This window comes from Cheilinus undulatus, linkage group 4 (assembly GCF_018320785.1).
Source record: "Cheilinus undulatus linkage group 4, ASM1832078v1, whole genome shotgun sequence".
Lineage (NCBI taxonomy): Eukaryota > Metazoa > Chordata > Actinopteri > Labriformes > Labridae > Cheilinus > Cheilinus undulatus.
The window spans coordinates 43,156,309-43,176,370 of record NC_054868.1 but is presented as its reverse complement, the minus strand read 5'-3'; the positions used below and the strand labels follow the sequence as shown (position 1 = coordinate 43,176,370).

Below are 20,062 nucleotides of genomic sequence, written 5' to 3'. Positions count from 1 at the left end.
TAAAGGATGGGGCATGTCACTGGCTAAACCATTAGGTTGCACCTCATGATATGCCCAGGTGTGACCCCTTTCCTGTTTGTCATTCTCCACTCTCACTCCTTCATTTACAACCCTTTCCATTGTCCTATGCCTTAAAATCGAAGAAAAAGGTGCAGAGACCCATTACTATACGCTCCTTTTTTCCTGTCAGACCATTTTTTATGCCATAATTATGTGTACAATGGACTATTCTGCTTTTTCCTGCCACCAATAGATGTCATTTTCATTTAAACTTCACATAAGAAGCCATCCTACAGTATGAACAAAGGTCTTTTATTGGGAAGATGAAAGCTATGACAGACTGGAAATATGATCAAGTCAAATCTTTGTATTTATTCTCACTGCAGCTCAACTCCATTAACAACTTCGTTTATCACCTTTGAAACGTACAGAGCTTCCAAATAAACCAAGACCAACAAGGTTCTTTATAGAATATAATTCACGCAGACAACAAAGAAGTGAACACAAACAGATGTAGGACGCGGGGTATTTGGCAGAAATTGCCTGTTTGTGTGACTGAGAGGGGGATCTATGCAGAGGGATATGTCGTGATGAGGTCGTGCCCCTCTGGTGGTCTCATTCGAGCTCGAGCGTGAGTCTCACAGTACAGCTGCCCCTCCACGAAGAAGTAGCCCTTCTGTTTGAGGCTGATGTCACAGTCGTTACACACAAAGCAGCCGGGGTGACGGTATTTGTCTCGCGCTTTCACCACCGTCCCGCTGTAACACAAGACACACAGAGAGGGTCAACAGAGATTTTTCAATAAATTTTAATATTTCAACTCCCTTGTAATGTTAATTTCTCACACTCACAGTTTTGGACTTTTTACACATCAAATTTTACTTTTAAAACAATGTGTTATTTTCTTTCACTTCTGTTGTAAATTCTAAGAATTTATAATTCTAATTACTGACACATTGCAATGCACTGTTCAGATTTGGTAAAGATCACCTCTCTGGAACAACCTACCATCACACACACGATCAGCTGATTCCTGCTTCAAAAAATACTTAGAGACTCACTTTTATTCCCTTGCCTTTTCTGGTAGTTAATTCCTCCTGGCTTTTTGTCCTTGTTTCCTCCTTGTTTTATGATTGCCCCCTTTTGTGTATGTGTGTGTTTTTCTGTCTGAGATAGCTGATGTCTCTTTGAACTATGGCACTGTAAATTGGTGTGCACATGGTATGCCCATATGTACTTGCATACTTATGGGCATGTCAATATTAATTTGTCTATGTCTTTGTCTTAAACGCACTTGCAATGTCATGATGTTCTGTTTGGTGATTTTAAATATACTCTGTTTAAATCAGGGGTGTCAAACTCAAGGCCTCGGGGCCAAATCCGGCCCGTGGAACAGTTGAATCTGGCCCGCAAGATGATCTCATATTTCTGTTAGAACTGGCCCATCAGTATGAGGTCTGCAGGTTTCCTCAAGTTTAAAATGTAAACTTATCCTTGATGATTTAAGATATCCTTGTTAAGTCATAAAATATGAAAAAGTCAGGAGCAAAAATATTTAGAAAGGAAGTTAGGAATGTGGGAAAATAAATTAATTTGTGTTTTAATTTCAGATTTTCAATTTTGCATCTCACAATTAGGACTCAAACTTATGATTTTTACTTTTTTATTTCATACTTTAAGTATTTCAGCTCATAATTTTGACTTATCATACAATATTCTGAGCTGAATATTCTGAATTCTTATTTTTAAGTCATATTTTGACCTTTTAACCAATTATTTTGTATTTCATCTCATATTTTCAACTCCAAACTTTGACTTCATAATCCCATAGTTTGACCGTTTAAACTCACTATTGAAATTTTTGAATCATATTTTGACCTTTATTTTCATGATTACATATTTTATGTCATATTTTGACCTTTTAAACTTATGATTTTGACTTTTTGGACTAATACATTTACTTTTCTCAGATTGTGAGCCATTAAACTTATCTTTTTAACTTTTTAAATGTCAAAGTCATTTATCATCAGTGCTATGTTTGTTTTTCATATTTTATTACTGGTGAAATGAATTTGACAGTTTATGATTAAAAAGGTGACCCTGTTAGGCCCTCAGGTTAGACCTGGATCAAGAATCCGGCCCTGCTATGATTGAGTTTGACACCCCTGGCTTAAATTGTCCTGCACAGCACTTTGGTACAAACTCTGTTAGTTTTGAAAGCACTCTATAAATAAAGTTGACCTTGACCTTGTATTGAAAACTGGAAAAGGCAGGTGTCTCGTGGCAAGGATGGAGCAAAGAGACAAATGTAGATCTAGGACACATCCTTGGATGAAAATCAGTGCACCATTCTTGACTGCACACTTTCCCTTGCCACAACCAGGAAGTGACTAACTCAGTAGATAACTTCACTCACCAACATAAAAACCAACAATCCACCAGAAACATGAGCAAAGGAATCACAGCAGTGATCACTGTAGAACAGGTAACATCTAAACATCAATCAATACACCTAAAGACACTGAAAACACATTTAACCACTTTACTCAAGGACCTGATGGGGACCTCGTCCAAATGTTCAGTCTGACTTTTTGAATCTATGTAAATACTGTTACATAAAACCTGCAAATGCTACTCTGTAAATAACACATTATTAGATGATAAGTTATAACATTAAATGCGCCCAGACATCGATAAAACCATGCTTTCTGAACCGTATTGAGTACTGCTCACTTGTGGACAATGAGAGTTATTTATTTCCATATCTACAGGGCTGCTCTTGTGGACTGTATTGTTCCTGTAATTTGCTCCACCCTTTGCGCTGATGCATGGAAGCTCTAAATGTGAAACACAGATGATTTCTATTTTTACTCACACAATCCCATTCCCACACTTGTCACAGATGGGCAGTTTCTGCAGGTTTCCTGTGGGCAGAGTCGGTTTGGTTGTCGGGGCCTTTACCGTCCTGGTCACAATGGGTCGAGTGCCTGTGAACACAGAGAGAGAGAGAGACAGAGCACTCAAAGAAACAAGCCAACACTCAGACACGACTCAAAACAAAACACTTCAGAGGTGTGAGGCACAGGTGCTTTTAACCTCTTGAATCTAAAATGACACTCTTCCTACGTTATCAGGCCACATTAATACTTCTCAGTAAATAAAACACATGGTGGAGTGTTTTATATAACATATAGTAGAGCTGTAACACAACACTTGAATAATATGGGTCACATATTGTAGGTTGGATGTAGTCTATATTTTGTAGCTTTAAAAGTGTGTGATATAAGGCCTACTAATCATTCTGTGTCATCACATTGCATACATAATCAGTTCTTATGAAATGACATCAATAATCTGACATTATTCCTTGTAGTACAATGAAAACATACTACCATTTTAATTCTGAATTCACAAAACATTTAGATTAATTTAAGCTCATTTTTTTCTCTGCAACTTTGTCCACAATATTTCCTCTCTAAGGGTTCCCAAGAGCACAGTGTCCACCATAATTTTAAAATGGAAGAAGTTTGGCACAACTAGGACTCTTCTGACAGCTGGTCACCCTGCCAAACTGAGCAACTGGGGAAGAAGGGCCTTAGAAAGAGGGGAAACCAAGAACCTGATGGTCACTCTGACTGAGCTCCAGACATCCTGTGTGGAGATCTGACAAAGTCCTGGAAGGACCACCATCACTACAGCCTTCCATCGATCTGGGGTTATGGCAGAGTGGCTAGTGGAAGCCTCTCCTGGCTTCTGATTAAACTAAGGGTGAACTGCTTGGTCTCAATTCTAAATGTTGTGACTGGAGGAAACCAGGCACTGATCATCACCTGCCCAATACCATCCCAACAGTGAAGCAGGGGGGTGGCAGCATCATGCTGTAGGGGTGTTTTTCAGCAGCAGGGACTGGGAGACTGTTTAGGGTTGTTCGAAAGCTGAACTGAGCAAAGTACAGAGATATCCTGAATAGAAAGCTGCTCCCAGTGCTGAGGACCTCAGACTGGGTCAAATAGTTCACCTTCCAACATGACATTGATCCTAAGCACACAGAGTGGCTAAGGGGCAACTCTGTGATCATCCTAGAGTGAATCAGCCAGAGCTCTGACTTGAACACTACTGAACATCTCTGGAGAGACCTAAAAATGGCTGTCCACTGATGGTCCCATTCCAACCTGAGGATTTGCAAAGAAGAATGGTAGAAAATTCCCCAGTCCAGGTGTGCAAAGCTTGTTACTTCATATTCAGAAAGACTTGAGGCTGTAATTTCTGCCAAATGTGCTTCAACTAAGTACCGAGTAAACGGTCTGAATACTTATGTCAACAAGATGTTTCAGTTTTTATTTTAATAAATTTGAAAAAAAAAATCCAAAATTCTGTTTTCACTTTGTCTTGATGGAATATTGTGTTTAGACTAATGAGAGAAATAAATTTAAATGGTTGTAGCATCAGGCTGCGACATCACAAAACTGAAAAAAATGTAGGGGGTTCCAGACAGTGCCCCAAAAAGTAGAAATTATGAAGAGAAAATTCGACTAGACATGCAGAGCTTCATTCTAATTTGCTCACCAGAAGCCATCAGCATCACTTGCCATTTACCCCATTCAGTCTCACATTCATACACTTATGATACAGGGAAAATTATTACTTTATCGCCATGACCCAGCCTTTGGGAGCAATCTAGGGTTTTAATATTGAGACTGATGACACTTGGACAAGTTGACTGGTGGATAAATAGCTTCACTCTCAGTCACAGCCACTTAAAGGCCTCAGGCTGTCATCATCATCTGACAAAGACATGCTTGATGCCAAAACCTGGGATGCTGCACCTGAATGTATTAAGACTGTGGGCTCTGACTTTATCCCTCCTTATTCCTACACTGTAAATTTTAAGGATTAATAACAGACCTCAGTCCTTAGAACACACTTTAAAATTTAAGGACTGAGGATGAACAAAGAAAGACTTCAGCTGACCTCAGTCTGTTTGTCGTGCCTGAAACTCTACAAACTTATTCTAACATATGGCCAATATTTACTGCTGATACAGGTCAATATTTAAAGTCGACACAATAGTAGTTAATATCAGCAGAAATTTTCACGTCTGCCAATAGCAGCAGTTAACTTTCAAAGATAATATTGACCAATGCCAAGATCACTCCAACAACAGTGTGTATCCCTTGAATAAGTCTGTTTTTAGCTGTCATCCAAATTGAAGCACTTTTTAGTATTCTTGATCATGCTGATGCTTTCTATGTCTTCGTGTTATGAATCATGCAGAGCTCACCGTCTCCATCAATAAACTCCTGTAGGGCTTTAAAGGAACCAGACTGTCTCGGCTCCTGTGGTTCCTCCACGTTGTTCTGTAGCATCCGATACACGTCAGAGTCCTCAATGTTGGTCAGAGGCCTTGGACTGGTACACATTCAGACACAAATATGAATAAATACAGCCAGTTAGGGCACAACTCCAATACTAGAGATTTTAAAAATTAGGGCTAATACTGACATAGATGTTTAAAACAACAACTGAGCCTAATGTCAATGCTTTTCATTACTTCTTTTGCTGTGACCCACCTATAATACCAACATCTTATCTCTATGTGGTCTCTGTTGGAGACAGTTCATATGACACAACAAAAAAAAAAAAATCTGCTCTCTGTATAGTCACCCAAGTTTTATCCCCATGGAGTCTATTTATGATAAGGAACCTTTTCCTAGACTACCCTAAGTCAAATTATGAGTTGATTTTTATGCTATCATCAAAAATGAAGTATTTTAATCTAAAGTGCATTCCACAGAAGATTCTTCTGTCTTACTGAGTGGAGCAGATTAGGTAAGAAGAGGCAGCAGAGGATTATAGAGCTACAGCGTGAGTCGACCTTAAAAGGAGAAAATTGTACAAGGTTAAATGTCTGATAAGGACAACGAGGACGGTGAGAAAGATTTAAGCAGGGTTTAAAAGCAAGCTGAGTCTACATGCAGTGCAATGCTTTTCATTATCATGCTCTGTTACATTAAAAACACTCCGTTCTGCTTGTTTTTGTGGTAATAAATTTGTAAAAGGAATGTGATAAGTCTGTATTTCCATGTAATGTAGAAATGAAGCCCATGGAGAATATTGTTCACACCCATCATTCCAGCTATGATGTGATGTATGTCTTATTCAGAGGTTGTTTTGAAGTCATGGAAAGATTCATTCTGTTGGCTGTGGTTATAAATTCTCAGTGTGACGCTCCATATATCAGGTAGCCTAATGAAATCCACATGAACAGATGGTAATGCAGAAGGCTAGCATGCTCTAACACATCTGCGGTCGTATTAAAGCACTCAGCTGACACCTTCAAACACACCAGAGTGAGTCAGGAGGTGAGTCATGGAAGCAGCATGTGGACTACAGTAAATATGGATAAAAACACACACAGAAAGCAAGCAGAAGGAAATTGGAAATAGCATGAATCATAATGTGATAGCAGCTGTTAGCTGTCATTACAACAAACATAGCTGCCAGAGGATGGCGCCAGAGGAAGGATGTTTGAAAGGTGGTTGCTTAATATGACTTTGTCTGATAGCTGTGTTTAAGCTGTAGGTTGAGTGAGAATCATCACCTTCCAGGCTTTTGGGGAACCAGGCCTCTGATCTGCCCCTGCATGGCGTCCTGGATGTTCCCAGAGGAGTAGAGGCCTATGGGAGTGTTGTAGGACGTACTGACAACCTGACGCTTATCATCGATGTTTGCTGCTGCTACAAACGGCTGCGCTCTTCGATTGTGACCTGTGCCAATAGGTTTGTATTCCTGCAAGGAGGAGAAGAAAACAAGCGCAGCAGTGAGACAGGTATTCAAAGAAAAATGGCATGGACAGATATTGTTTCTCAGACTCAGACAAACCTCCTGCTCTGCTGAGAGGTTCATCTTAAACGGGTGAGCTCTGCCGTCCTCCACAACACGAGGTGACCACAGTCTGGAATCATTTCTGGAGATTAAGAACAGATCCTGGTCTAAATTCTGGGCCAACTTGACTGACGAGTGATGAGTGTGTGGCTAAATGGTCTTTGTATGAACCTGTGAGTGCATGTGAGTGGTTTATAACCTCAGTCTTTGTCACATTAAAACTAAGGTTGAAATGTATTTTTTATACTTCGACTTTCCTGATGATCAATGAGTCTTTTGAACTCTTTAGGGGTAATTTCGAATGTTTCCAACAAGCCAACCACATTCTTGACCCATACCAAAACTAAATTCTATTCATGCAGGAGGAAAGGCAAAATTAAGTTTACAGCAAAACAAAACAACTACCTTGTTTAACTGAAGAAAATGATGTCTCATCCACTTATTGACTGTTCATTGCATTTATTCAGTGCTTTTAGGGGAGCATGGTTATCCACTGCCATTGAAATGTAGACCTGTGTGTCATCTGCATAGTTGGGTATCATTTGCAGTAATTTTTTGAATTGATGCTAAATAGAGGATCCAGTATGATAGCTTGAGTTTCATCTGCTTGGATGTAAAGTTACCGTTCGAAACCCAAGTAGTCCCTAATCTCTAAGAAGGTGCAAACAATTCTACAACATTTCTTTTTTTTTTTTTGCACAAACTTGTTCTCCCATCTGTTCGGAACTAAAGAATTAAAAAATAATAATCATTCTGTGACAACAAGTCTTCAAAATGTTAACATTTTTGGAAGAAAAGTCTTTGTATTGGGAATTTGAGTCGTTATTTAATGTGCAATGACTTTGTGGGATAAATCCCAGCCTCTCTGTGTCTTTTTCTCTCTATTATGAGTCATTCAGGCTCTCTTCTGCAGTTTCTAAGTCTGTGCACATGACCTGTTCAGCAAATCATGACATGACGATAGAACGGCCTGCCATTGGTTGTCACAGCCCATTTGCAATGCATTATGGGACACAAACAGACAATATAGAGTTACTGGTGTGGATTTAATCTTTAAAGACTCCTGAAAGTCAGCCAATTTCCAGGCTCACTAGAAAACCTTCTGTAAGTGCTATGAAGGCGTAGATAGCGTTATTAGAATGGCACAACTGAGAGCCTTCAAAGGAAAAAAACAAGCAAGCGCCGACAATTTATGGTTCAATGTCGTCCTCAGAGGGGTAATCATAATTTTATAGGTTTTAATTAGGTCAGTACTGTGGTGTGGTCAAAAACCTATCCAACGATGTTAAAGCAGCTGCTCAATGTTAAGAATTTGTTTGTTCAAGAGCAGCTTTTTTAATAATGTTAACTCTAAAGGGAGGTTTGATATAAGTCTATTATTAAAGTCTTTTCCAGATCTTGTTTTTTAAGGCTACTGTTTTCAGGGCATGTGGGTAGACACCTGAGAGAAGTAGAGACAAGTTTGCTGTTGTGTAAACAAACAAAAAAAAAAACAAAACAAAAAAACCCCCCAAAAAATACAAGAGCTTATCCATTGCTTGAGGCACAGATGGCCTAGCGGTTAGGTCATGTCCCATGTACATGGGCGGTCTGGGTTCAAGTCTGGCCTGTTGGCTGCTTTCCCACATGTCTCCTCCCCACTCTCTCATCCTTGTTTCTGACTCAACCCACTGTCCTCCTCTCTAAAATAACTACATTAAAAGCCCAAAAATGTATGTTGAAAAAAGCTTATTCATAGTTTAAAAAAAAATCAAATTTAGATTGGATTTGAGAGTTTAAGAATGATGAATTTTACAACACTTTGACTTAAGTCCGCACTGATCTTCCATTTCCATTGTTGACGCCTTCAATAAGAAACTGTAGAAAATTTAAACTCCCACAGAAGTCACTTTTTGATGACATCTGACATACCAGAGAAGCCGTAAAGATGGTGGCTGCCATATTGGAAATGTTGACAGCAGCTAATGGCATTTTGAACTGGGGTATGTCTACTATGTTAAGAGATAATGTGAACGCCCCCCCTTATATACTCACAACTTTATGAGTTGATTTTTCAGAAAGCTTAAGGTTCATGAGTTCTGATGTTTTCAGAAATTTCCCAGCCTATGGACCTTTAATAAGCTTGATAAGCTCAGTTAAATGAGAAGCCTGGAAGTATGGTAAGCTATAACCAGTGATAGTCACTAGAGTGTCACCTTTGCTGTCTTGTGTCTCGGTCCTCCACATGGTGTTTAATCATGAAGAATAATATAATAACAATAACAATTCTTTTAAAAATCCAGGAAGGAAAAAAAACAACCATTCCACATGTATGTTGCGGTTCCATTACTACTTATGCCATGTCTTTCCTACACAGCAAAAAATGGTGTTGAAATCTCAATGTTAAACATTTCAGAGGTTTTAACTTAAAAAAAAAGTAGTTTTTACTCCATTTTGAGTGAAATGGCCTTCAGGGTTGGAGTTATTTGACAGTGATCTAAAATCTGCCTACTGCCATTTGAAATTTAGGGGGTGAAGTTTTCCCATCATGCCTCTAGGCAGAGTATTTAGATGTGTTAAGATGCTGCCTGTTGTACAGTAATTACTGCTAGGGTTCCTTTGCTATTGCTTCTGGTGGATTGTTGTTGTTTGTGTTAGACACTTCTGCACCGTGAGTGAAGTTATCCACTGGGTTAGGCACTTCCCATCTGTGACATGGTGTGATCTGCAGTAAAGTGTAGTACACTCAGCTGGAGGACCCATATCAAGAGCCTGTGCTCAAGACTGCAACAGGGAATGTATTTTTTGCGTAGACTTAGAGTCTTTGGAGTTCAGCAGAAGCTGATTTTGTTGTTTTATTCCGCTGTCCTTGAAAGCATCATCAGATATGGAATAACTGCCTGGTATGATCATTTATCTGTTCAGTTAATATCACAGATAACTCGTCTAGTGCAGACTGCTATGAAAATCATGGGTGTTAAAAAGCACCCATTTCTCCAAACGCTATATGAGCAGTCTGTCGTTAGACAGGCACAAAAAATTGTTTCTAATCTGACCCACATTCTCCACTCTGAGTTTCAGCTCTTACCCTCAGGAAGAAGATTTAGGATCCCTCAGACCTGACTGAACTGTTACAAACATTAATTTGTGCCTATGTCCATTAAATTTCGGAACAACAGGTGATGTAAGATGTGCCAAGAGGTTGGGCGATATGCCAGTATGCTACTGCTGCCAGATGTTTGCTTTTAATGTAGTTGTAAAAAATTGTTAGATGGATATACTGCTGCTGCAGAGTGTAATGTTATGTGTTCTGTATGATCGCTATGCATGTATTTATTGGTTTTGTAACTGTGGGACAGAGTCCAGAATAAATTTTCCTACTGGGACATAAAAGTCTATCTTATCTTATCTTGTCTTACTGATTTTCAGACACCTGACTTTTGTCATAGGTGTTTAAAAGAAGTGGCGATCCCATGGTGTCAGGAAATAACACTGGTGTGAGGAAAGTAAGTAAATGTGTTAAAAAAACCCTCTGAGTGTCAGTAATCAGCACAACAGGAAAGTTAAAATATTAAACACTTTCCAAAGTGTAAATTTAACTCAGAATCCATAGGGATTCTATAGACTCAGAAGACGTTTTAAATTGAACACTGTGGAAGTTGAATCGGCACTGATTATTTTGCTGTGGTTACATAACTTTAGAGCACAGCCAGTGAGCAGATTTCATATGAACTACAAGGTGACAGTAAAAAAATGACACGATATTTTTTTTTATCAATTTTAAACATTTAGCATAGTTGTGGTAAAACACCTGCCCAAATATCAACCATATGATACAACATTGCAAAAACTGGCAGGTCAAATGAAGCCAAATGGGTATCTGAATGAAGAACCGTTTGGGAGCCGAAAGAGCCGACTCTTTTTGCTAAGCTGAGCCAAATGAGCCGGATCACTGAAAAGAGTCGAAATTCCCGTCACTATTGCACCGGCCAGGAAGCTAGGCTATACAGCATAACAGATGGGTACAGTTTCTCCCCAGAATTTAGTGAGTTTTTGGTGAAAAATGGGCCACAAAACAACGTTGGCTCAAATGTACACATTATCAAAAATTTTTGAAGCATTTTATTTTATACCCAGAAAGCCTCTGTGTTTTTGGCACGCTGTATAGCCTAGCTTCTTGGCCAGTACAACCAGCGAGTTATTCTTAAAGAAGCGCTGGAGGCTAATGCCACTTCTACTGCTAGATACTTTATTAGCTTACCTCAAAAATACAGAAATATCCCTTTAATACAATCAAAACTGATGAGCTAGGACAAAAAATTGCCCGACTAAAGTTTTAACATTTAGAGACGTGAGCTAAAAAGACCAAAATGTTCCTTCTAAAAGGCTGCTACCACATTTACTTCTGCAGTAAAAATGGACATTTAAGTAGTACTCAATAGAGTTTTATTTACTTCCACATTGGCTTTATTTTGAGGTTGCTTCTTGCCTCTACATCCCTTTATTTGTGCATGTTTTGTGTTTCAAACCTTTCCACAGTGAGACAGAGCTGACTGGTGGACTCTTTAATCTTGTTCTGGGCTTCACAGTGCAGCATGTCTGAAGCCGGGACCCCCTCGATGGCCAGGATGACATCCCCGGGACACAAGTTAGCTACGGAGGCCTTACTGCCGGGTGTGATCTGAAACAGAGCAGAATAAAAGGAATATTTCACCAAGAAATGGAATGAGGAAGGTATATTTGTAGAGAATAACAGAGGGTTTGATGTTTGGGTGTTTGGAGAGGGGGAGCATGAGAACAGAATATTTACAGTTTATTTAAACTCTATGTGGTTCCTTGCCCTATAAAGGGTTAACAGTTGGCATCAGCCAATCACCATACAGCATTCACAATTCTCTTGTAAATAAGGGAATGTGATGGGATACCAATGAACCAGACAAGCAACTGTATTTGAAATTAAGCAGTAAGTTTGTATTACAATCAGTGTTTTCTTATTTAGTGAGTCACATGACTGAAAAAGCATTCTTTTCCTTCCAGTCTCTATAAATCTCATTCAAACAGTCCAGTAAATGCACAGGTGGAGCAGCTTTGTAAAAGTCTGGGTCTGTTCTCCATCAATAGCACTTCATCTGTCAGTAAAAGATTCAGCTGCTAGGCCGCATGTTCCTGCTCCCCTGCTGGGATCACAGCTTTTCAGGATTCATTCATCTTCCTCTGAGTCGTACCAGGCCTGAATACTCCACATTTTGAAACAAAACATAAACTCCTTCAAGCATCAGCAGAGATGTAGCCCATCCATGCCTTTAATCTACACATTTGCATTATTCTTCCAAACACACTCATGTCTGTGAAGCTGAAGGAGTTATGCTGTTCTGTAAAGACTTTGCCCCGGTTGGTATTCATGCATGTAAACTGTCCGTCTCATGCTGCGGAGATAAAATAAACACGCAGCGATTCCCACTAAGTGACAGCAACCAGATGGAATAGGTTTTCCACTAAACAGGATGTGAAGTAGAAGAAGAAGAAGTCCCAGAAAGCCACTGGAATCACAGAGAATCCCTCAGGGAGAAGCTTCAAACCGACCTAAGCATTTCCCCTTACACTTCACACACAACATGACCTATCCTCAGACATATTGTGTTACTGGACATAGGAAACTCGGCTACGCTGGGATGTTACACTCTAACTTGAATGAGGTCATGTGCCTATAAATAAGAGAGGATGAAAGTGCTGAGGGGATGTCTCATGCTGCCAAACACGGAGCAGTAATTTACAGTGTCTGCCTGCTCTCATGTCGGCTACCTGAACTCACATTTTTACAGGATTCTGAGCTTTCCAAGAGGCTCGGATGTCATGTCAAACATTTCTACATATTTGAGTTACAACCCGTCTTACGTACCTTTCTTTTCCTGTCTTACCCCTTTCCCTTTCTTCCTGTCTTCTTTCCCTTGTCTTCTTTTTACATAAGCTGCTTCCTCCTGCCATTGTTTTGTCTTTATTTCATACCATTCTGCATGTTTTACCTTATCCGGCTCTCTTCTTCTCCAACAGTTGTACAATCTTGAATTCCTAGAGCATTTTTAACCAAAAACCATCTAAAGGCATAGCATGGAAATTTTGCTGCCAAAGGCCTCTTAATCAAAACAATAACAAATAATAAAAGATGACAAGTAGAGATGCATTGCTCAGCTCCCCCACAAATGAAAGCTACACTCCAGTTGAATTACTGGGACATCAGTGCTGCAGCTACGCTCACCTGCTGATCAGTATGCATGATATGTCAGCACCTAGTGTAGGGGTATTTTGGCTTCACTGCTGTACAACAAGTGGATATAGAGACACATCCTCCATTTTTACAGAAAGTCAGGGGATTCACTGATGTAAAGAGGCTAAGAACCAGTTGATATACATGGGAAAGATACATATGGCTTGTTCACACTGGTGTTTCAAAGTGTGATGGGAAGTTTCCCCTTTGATATGAAAGTATAGAGGCATAAAAGGGGGATGAAGTGATCCCTCCTCTGTGCTGGGTTTGGAGATTTTTCTAGAAAGGACTGCCAGAGCCAGCAGGGGGGCAAACTAGTGTGCATACATGTCTGACCGTCTATATGTGGATCTCCTGCTGGGCTGTGCTCCTTTAAAAGGAACCCTGCATGATCAGACAAGTTCATCTTGTTGGATAGATATTTGTATTTCTCAAAAGTATATTGAACTAATAAACTCACTAGATATCTGCATTTGAGTAAATTTGGAGAGGGACCCAACTGCAGTCAAGATGGCCGACATGGGCGTTGCTATACATCCAATCCATGCCGCAAGTCCTAAGCGGAAGTTTCTTCTTCATGTTGGACTCAGCTGCCAGTGTTTGTCAGTCTTTTTGCACCTAAGCCTAACCCTTGGTGCTGGATCTCAAACATATCACCTTCCCCACTGCCTTACCCTGAACCTAACCACTCGGGTTTTAATGCCTAAGCCTAATCTTAGACGTACGGACTTCTGGTTGAGACTTCCGGTATGGATTGGATGTATGTCGGCCATCTTGTTTGCATCAAGGTACTCTTGTAAATTTGAGCTTATAAACTCACCAGGAGGCCTCCATGTTTTGGTCTGCGCTGATAGTGTGATGTCAGTTCTGCAACACTCCCTATGAGCGCTCCTCGCTGTTCCTTTGCAGTAACTGTTTTTCAAACGGTTTTGCTGCTTGCAGCTGTTGCTGACACGCGTTTGCTCCGTGTTGGTTTTGTCTCCCTACTAAAGCTCTATCATTCCTCCTATGTTTTACCTCAATAAAACTCCCTACAAGAGACTGGATTTAGTGTATAGTGGAAGCGTGATGGGGGCTTTTCAAAATAAAAGCATTATGTACACACAAAGGAGTTTCTTCAAAGAAATGCTAAATGGGGACTTTTACTTTGAAAATCGCAAACCGGAAGTGCTTACATATTGTGTTTATCTTTACCTGAACCGTGTGGAAACGGAAAGCTTCATAATGAGTCGACGTTTGGGGAACAACTTTATTAAACATACGCATTTTATCTCGTTGCCTTTATCTGGTTCATCAAAAAACGGATTTCAAACTTATTCTGCAGATGTGAATGTAAATATTTGCTGCAAAAAGTTAAATATGGCTCTGTCTTTATCATTTTCCTGTCTAGATGGACAGATAACTGCTCATGGTGCAAATGAGAAATAGAAGAGACCTCAAATTATATAATTCTCCGTGTGTAAGACGTGCTGCGTTTCTGAGATGCAGCCCTCATGGGCTGCAAGGAGCGCTGTGAACGTCACAGCAGCAGCGCAGACCAAAAAATGGCGGCATCCTGGTGAGTTTAGAAGCTCAAATTACTCAAAATGCCGATATCTAGTGAGTTTTTTAGTTCAATATACATACAAGAGATACAAATATCTATCCAAAAAGATGACCTTGTCTGATCATGCAGGGTTCCTTTTAACAATGAAACTGTGAATCAACAGAGACCTTCAATATCCACCCTTACAGAATCACAAGACTGTCATAAGGGATAATGACGCCTGAGCTTCAGGGAAAGGGCTAGAGAAGAACAACAAGAGTGGTCAAAACTGGTGCATAATGAGTAAGCATGTCCTAATTTAATCCTGTGGGGATAACCTCCAACAAAGCCGGATCCTTCTCTTCCCATAACCCAGCATGCAATGCCTGAGTGTCTATTAATGCCCCTAGTGTGGAGGCCTTTACATTGATAACTACTAGAGCTGTCAGCATCAATGCAGATATCGAGATAAACAGTGCATGAGTTTTTAAAATCACATTTATAGTATGCCTCATTGTCTCTCTAGCATCTCCCTGCAGCATCAGGGATGCTGAATAAGTCCACCACTGCTCCTTCAGCTCTCATTACACTTAAAAAAATCACAGACAGTTCATTGGACAAGTCAAAACTTATTTTAACTGTTCCTTTAGTTCCTTTTCAGGCCTTAACAAGTTCCTTTTTCTGTGGTTAAATTCATGTCAAAAACCTAGATCTACCCAAAGTTCCCTTTTTTAAAAAAAATATAATAAATAAACACATTAATGCCAGTGGAAGTACAGAACTCAGAACTCTCAGAACTCATTTCTACATGCTTAAATGCACTGCTCACTGCCATGTGATTGGCTGATTAGATTGTTGCAATAACAAGCAGTAGATCAGATGTTCCTAATATGAGGGCCGATGAGCGTACATGACAGGAAAGAGATATCACAATGCCATCTTCCCCAGTATTGTTCAGCCTTATTTTGAGCATTTCACCTATAGAACACCACTGCCCTCTCCATATCAGCCCTTCAATACAGTTTAATATAGTGTATAGATAAGAGGATCCAACAGAGACTGACCAGAGAGGAACCACAGAGCGACTGAAAGCACGATCACTGATGTGTTTGCTGCTTCAGCACCATGGACTTATTAATAGCCTACACAGGACAGTGAAGCATCTAATATTTCAGATCTGTGGTCTGGATTTGGATTATGACTGGCATCACCTTCAGTCAGATAAAGACCAATGAACGAGGCAGACAAGACAACACATTTGAGTAAATAACCCCTCTGCTCTCTCTTTACAGTCATCATGGCCATTAGGTTAAGATGATGCTGGTCTTTAGCTGTTTGAGAAGAAAAAGGCTGCATCTCTCAACATCCTTGCTTAGATTATGGGACCCTAAACAAAGACTGACCACACTGAATACCTTAACAATAAAATGCTTCAATCTGAACAACACCTGCCTCCAGTATTACAGTGTTTGTGAGATAAGGGTCATGACATCTTACACATGTCAGAGAGAAACAGTGGTATCAGGGCTCCTACTACCTTTTAAATTTGAAGTCATAGTAATTGAAAATATTATATTTAACCAATATGTCATTGAGCTTTCACAAAGCCCAGAATGTCTGTGGGCACTTTTGCACCATGAGTGAAGTTTTCAGCTCAGTTACAGAGGTCCAACCTGTGTGGACTAAATTCAACATCAACAATGATGTAGCCAACTCTGTTGAAGAACACTTTCTAGATCAAATGCATCATTCAGTCTCTCACTTTAACGCTGGTCAGTTGATTATTTTATGAATTCAATCTTAAAAATCAAAAGCAGCTATATCATTTTTATTTTCCCTAGTTAGTAAAACATGTTTTTAGTGTCACTGTATTGTTTTGTTATATGTTATTGACTAAAGTAGGACATCTAGTGTCTCGAAGTGGTGTTAACAATGCTTTGAGTTGTTTGGAACCTTGAGCTTGCCGTAGTTATGCTGAAGTCAGCATAACTATGAACCCGAACGTAACTTTTCTTCTATCATTCTGTTTGGAAAACATTTGCCTGTAAGTATTTTCACATGTAGAGTTTTCAGTATTGTTTACAAAGAGTGTTTGTGATATGTTTTTGTGATAAAAGTTGATCTGTTTTAAAACCAAAGTTATATCGATGTATGCTAACCGCTAGCACATCAATGCAATTTCCCATGTACGTTAGCATCAAGCCAGCACAATGTTTTCTATATCGTTTTTTGGTACGTAAGAAGATGTATGCCACGTTGAATGTATTGAATAGGAATCTCTTGTGAGAGAGTAATGTACATTTCTTTGTGTGTTCAGTTTTACAGTGCTTCTTGTGTAAAACTTCAAGAGGAAAATTCTGAATCAGAGTTTTCTTGGGAAGCTGTTATCTATCTGCTACACTAAGATAGCTGGGGCAGAATTGATCTATTCTATATAAAATATATCTTTACAATTATCATCTCTTCCCACTTATTTTATCAACCACAGGGGTAACCCAAAATCAAATAGCGGCCGATATTGTTTTTTGGATTTTTCCAAACTAAAAAAATTAATATTAATTAAAAGATAAAAGCACTTTTTTTTTGGTAACAATGTTATGTTTAGTGTTTATTATATACACCATTAGGCTCATTATGATCATTTCAGGAAATAGAATTTAAAAAATATATAAAAAAATAATAATGCGTGGCCACAAGATATTTAATGCCCAGACATTAGATAGTTAATGCTGGCTACCAGTTAATTCACCTTCGCGATCGGTGTGGTGTGGCACTCTGGTTGATACTATATGACAGACTATCATGATATAAATAAATACACCGGACCTGTGCAAGAAATTTTACCCTAACTGTGGACCACACAGCCTACAATTTAATCCTCTGTATTTACACTCACACAAGTGGTCAGAGTGGGTGATTTATCACTACAGACCACAGACTTAAGGACAATTAATCGATACCGTCTTGCTGTCTCTTCACAACAGGCTTTCCTGGCGTGTGTTATAGGTGCAGCAACAATCATAAAACAGGGGAAAGACTCAGGACGAAATCCTGCCTTGAAATAAGGTACACTTGTGTTTATGGTTGTGAGTGGTGAAAGTTCGTATTATTCGTCTGGTGACATTACCAGTGTACTTGATCTCACTGGTTGTTGTGGGTACTACGTCAGCGGCACTACGACCTAGAGTAGTAAATATCGATTCAGGGTCTAGGAGGCTATGACGCGATTTGGAGCAGTAAATTAATCGTGTTGACACCACACACATGCAGACTACTCAGACAAATGATCGTTTGCGACGAGGCTCCAGTTGGTATACGCCCACATGATCTTCGGGGGATCAAATCTTGGCTAAAATCCTGTAGTGTGTGGCCGGCCTTAGGAAGAGCCCAGGGTCAGGGTACTAAAGTAGAATTCGTTTTCTGTACAAACCTATAAATGCAAAAATAAAAAATGGCACCCTTTTCTCGTTTTCAACCAAAAACAAACAAACAAAAAAAAAAACGTTTTTTTCTTTCTCAACAAAAAACAAACAAACAAAAAATTCCAATCACGGCTGATATTGGTTTTGGATTTTCCCTTTTCATTTTGCTGTTTTAGGTCTGGAAACGAAGAAACAGAAGCACGTGACCATGACGTAAATGACCTCCCTACCAAAATAAAATCCAAACTTATAAATTCATAATAATAAAAAAGATGTTACGTTAAATGGCACTTTTATTTTTGAACAATGTTACAGTGTTTATTTTTATTTTTTTAAAATAATATCCTCTTTTTTCCTTTATTGGTTTTGACAGAAAAACGAATTACAAACTTTTGTCCCCTGACTGCCCAGCCACCCTACAGAGGAAGCTAATTTTGTCCGCTTGTACCTGTGATCTTGTCAGTTATTTGTTTGTTAGTTATCAGCACCAGGGTACGTTAATGTATCTGTGCGCGTCATGAAGTTGCTCATGTTGCAAAGTTAATGCACCTAAAGACATGGTTAATGAATCACCCACTCTGACCGCTTGTGTGAGTGTAGTGTGGTCCACAGTTAGGGTAAAATTTCTTGCACAGGTCCGGTGTATTTATTTATGTCATGATAATCTATGATAGTATCAACCAGAGTGCCACACCCCACTGATCGTGAAGGTGAATTAACTGGTAATGGTGTATATAAAAAACACTGTAACCCCCCCCCCACACACACACACACAAAAAGGTGCTATTTTCTTTTAATTTTTATGAATTTATAAGTTTGGATTTAATTTTGGTAGGGACTCCATTTACCTCATGGTCACGTGCTCCCGTTTCTTTGTTTCCAGACCTAAAACGGCGAAACGAAAAAGAGAAAATCCAAAAACCAGTATCAGCTGTTATTTGCTTTTGTTTTTTTTGTTTTTTTCGTTTTTCGTTTAGAAAGAAAAAACTTTTTTTTTTTTTCGTTTTTGGTTGAAAACGAAAAAAGGATAAAGGGCACCATTTTTTTTTCCCGTTCACTGGTTTTGACAGAAAAACAGATCCTACTTTAGTCCCCTGACCCATAACCACAAGGCCTCCAGAGTTCTGGGAGACATTAATAGTTGTGCTTATGTGCATGATGAAATATTTATCTATACCATGAAAATATGTAAGAAAATACTAAAAAATAACTGAGTTTTGTCATTTCTCACATTAGTGCATTGCAATTAGTTTTATTTAACATCACAGTTCTTAAATTGAACCCTGCTCATGCTTTTACACAAACGACATATAAATGAACAACTTTAAGTTTCATCAGTTATTCATTTATATATTTATTTTATTATAATGTGAAACAAGTAATTATCAGAACATTCAAAGCTTTATTTTTTTTCTTTTTATTTCCCCTATTTTTGAATTTTTTTTTGTGTGGGAGAAACCGGAGCACCCGGAGAAAACCCAAAAAGAGGAGAGGGGGATTGGACTGAGGACTTTAGCTGAGTTCAGAAGTTGAAGAAGTTGGATGATCTCTTTATCCTTCTTGAGATCAGCAGCAGACTTCTCCAGCTTTTGCTGAAGAAACCGGATCCTCTCTCCTTCCAGTAAGAGATCAGCAGCTTCTTTCTCCCTTTCCTCTTGAAGACGCTGGTTCTTCTCCTTTTCCAGCTGAAACTCAGCAGCTAATTTCTCCTGTTCTTGAAGGAGAAGTATATTGTCCTCTCTTTCCTTTTCAGACTCAGCTGCCAGTTTCTCCTGTGTTTCGTGGAGAAGCTTTTTCCTCGCTTTTTCCAGCCCTAGATCCTCTTGAAGGCGCTGGTTCTTGGCCCGTTCCAGACGGAGCTGAGTAGCAATTCTCTCTTGATCTTTTCTCCTCTTCTCATCCTGTTTTGGGAGGAGGCTAAGCTGATTTTTGAGATTTGTCACCTTGCTCAGAAGATCCCTCTCCTTTGCTGACTAACTCTCCTTC

The 20,062-nt window shown here is 39.3% G+C and overlaps 1 protein-coding gene across 1 annotated transcript in view; it reads right to left on the bottom strand.

Moving 5' to 3' along the window:
- Window positions 1–293: 293 nt before the first annotated feature.
- The window catches only part of LOC121508127 (PDZ and LIM domain protein 3-like), a 30,935-nt gene continuing 11,166 nt past the window's right edge, over window positions 294–20,062 (bottom strand). Inside the window, exons 2-7 of the mRNA XM_041784697.1 lie at window positions 11,394–11,545; window positions 6,883–6,967; window positions 6,602–6,789; window positions 5,282–5,409; window positions 2,876–2,987; window positions 294–758 (exon numbers count right to left, since the gene is read on the bottom strand). Coding sequence (XP_041640631.1) covers window positions 569–758; window positions 2,876–2,987; window positions 5,282–5,409; window positions 6,602–6,789; window positions 6,883–6,967; window positions 11,394–11,545 — 855 coding nt within the window. The 3' untranslated portion in view covers window positions 294–568. The remainder of the gene's footprint in view (window positions 759–2,875; window positions 2,988–5,281; window positions 5,410–6,601; window positions 6,790–6,882; window positions 6,968–11,393; window positions 11,546–20,062) is intronic.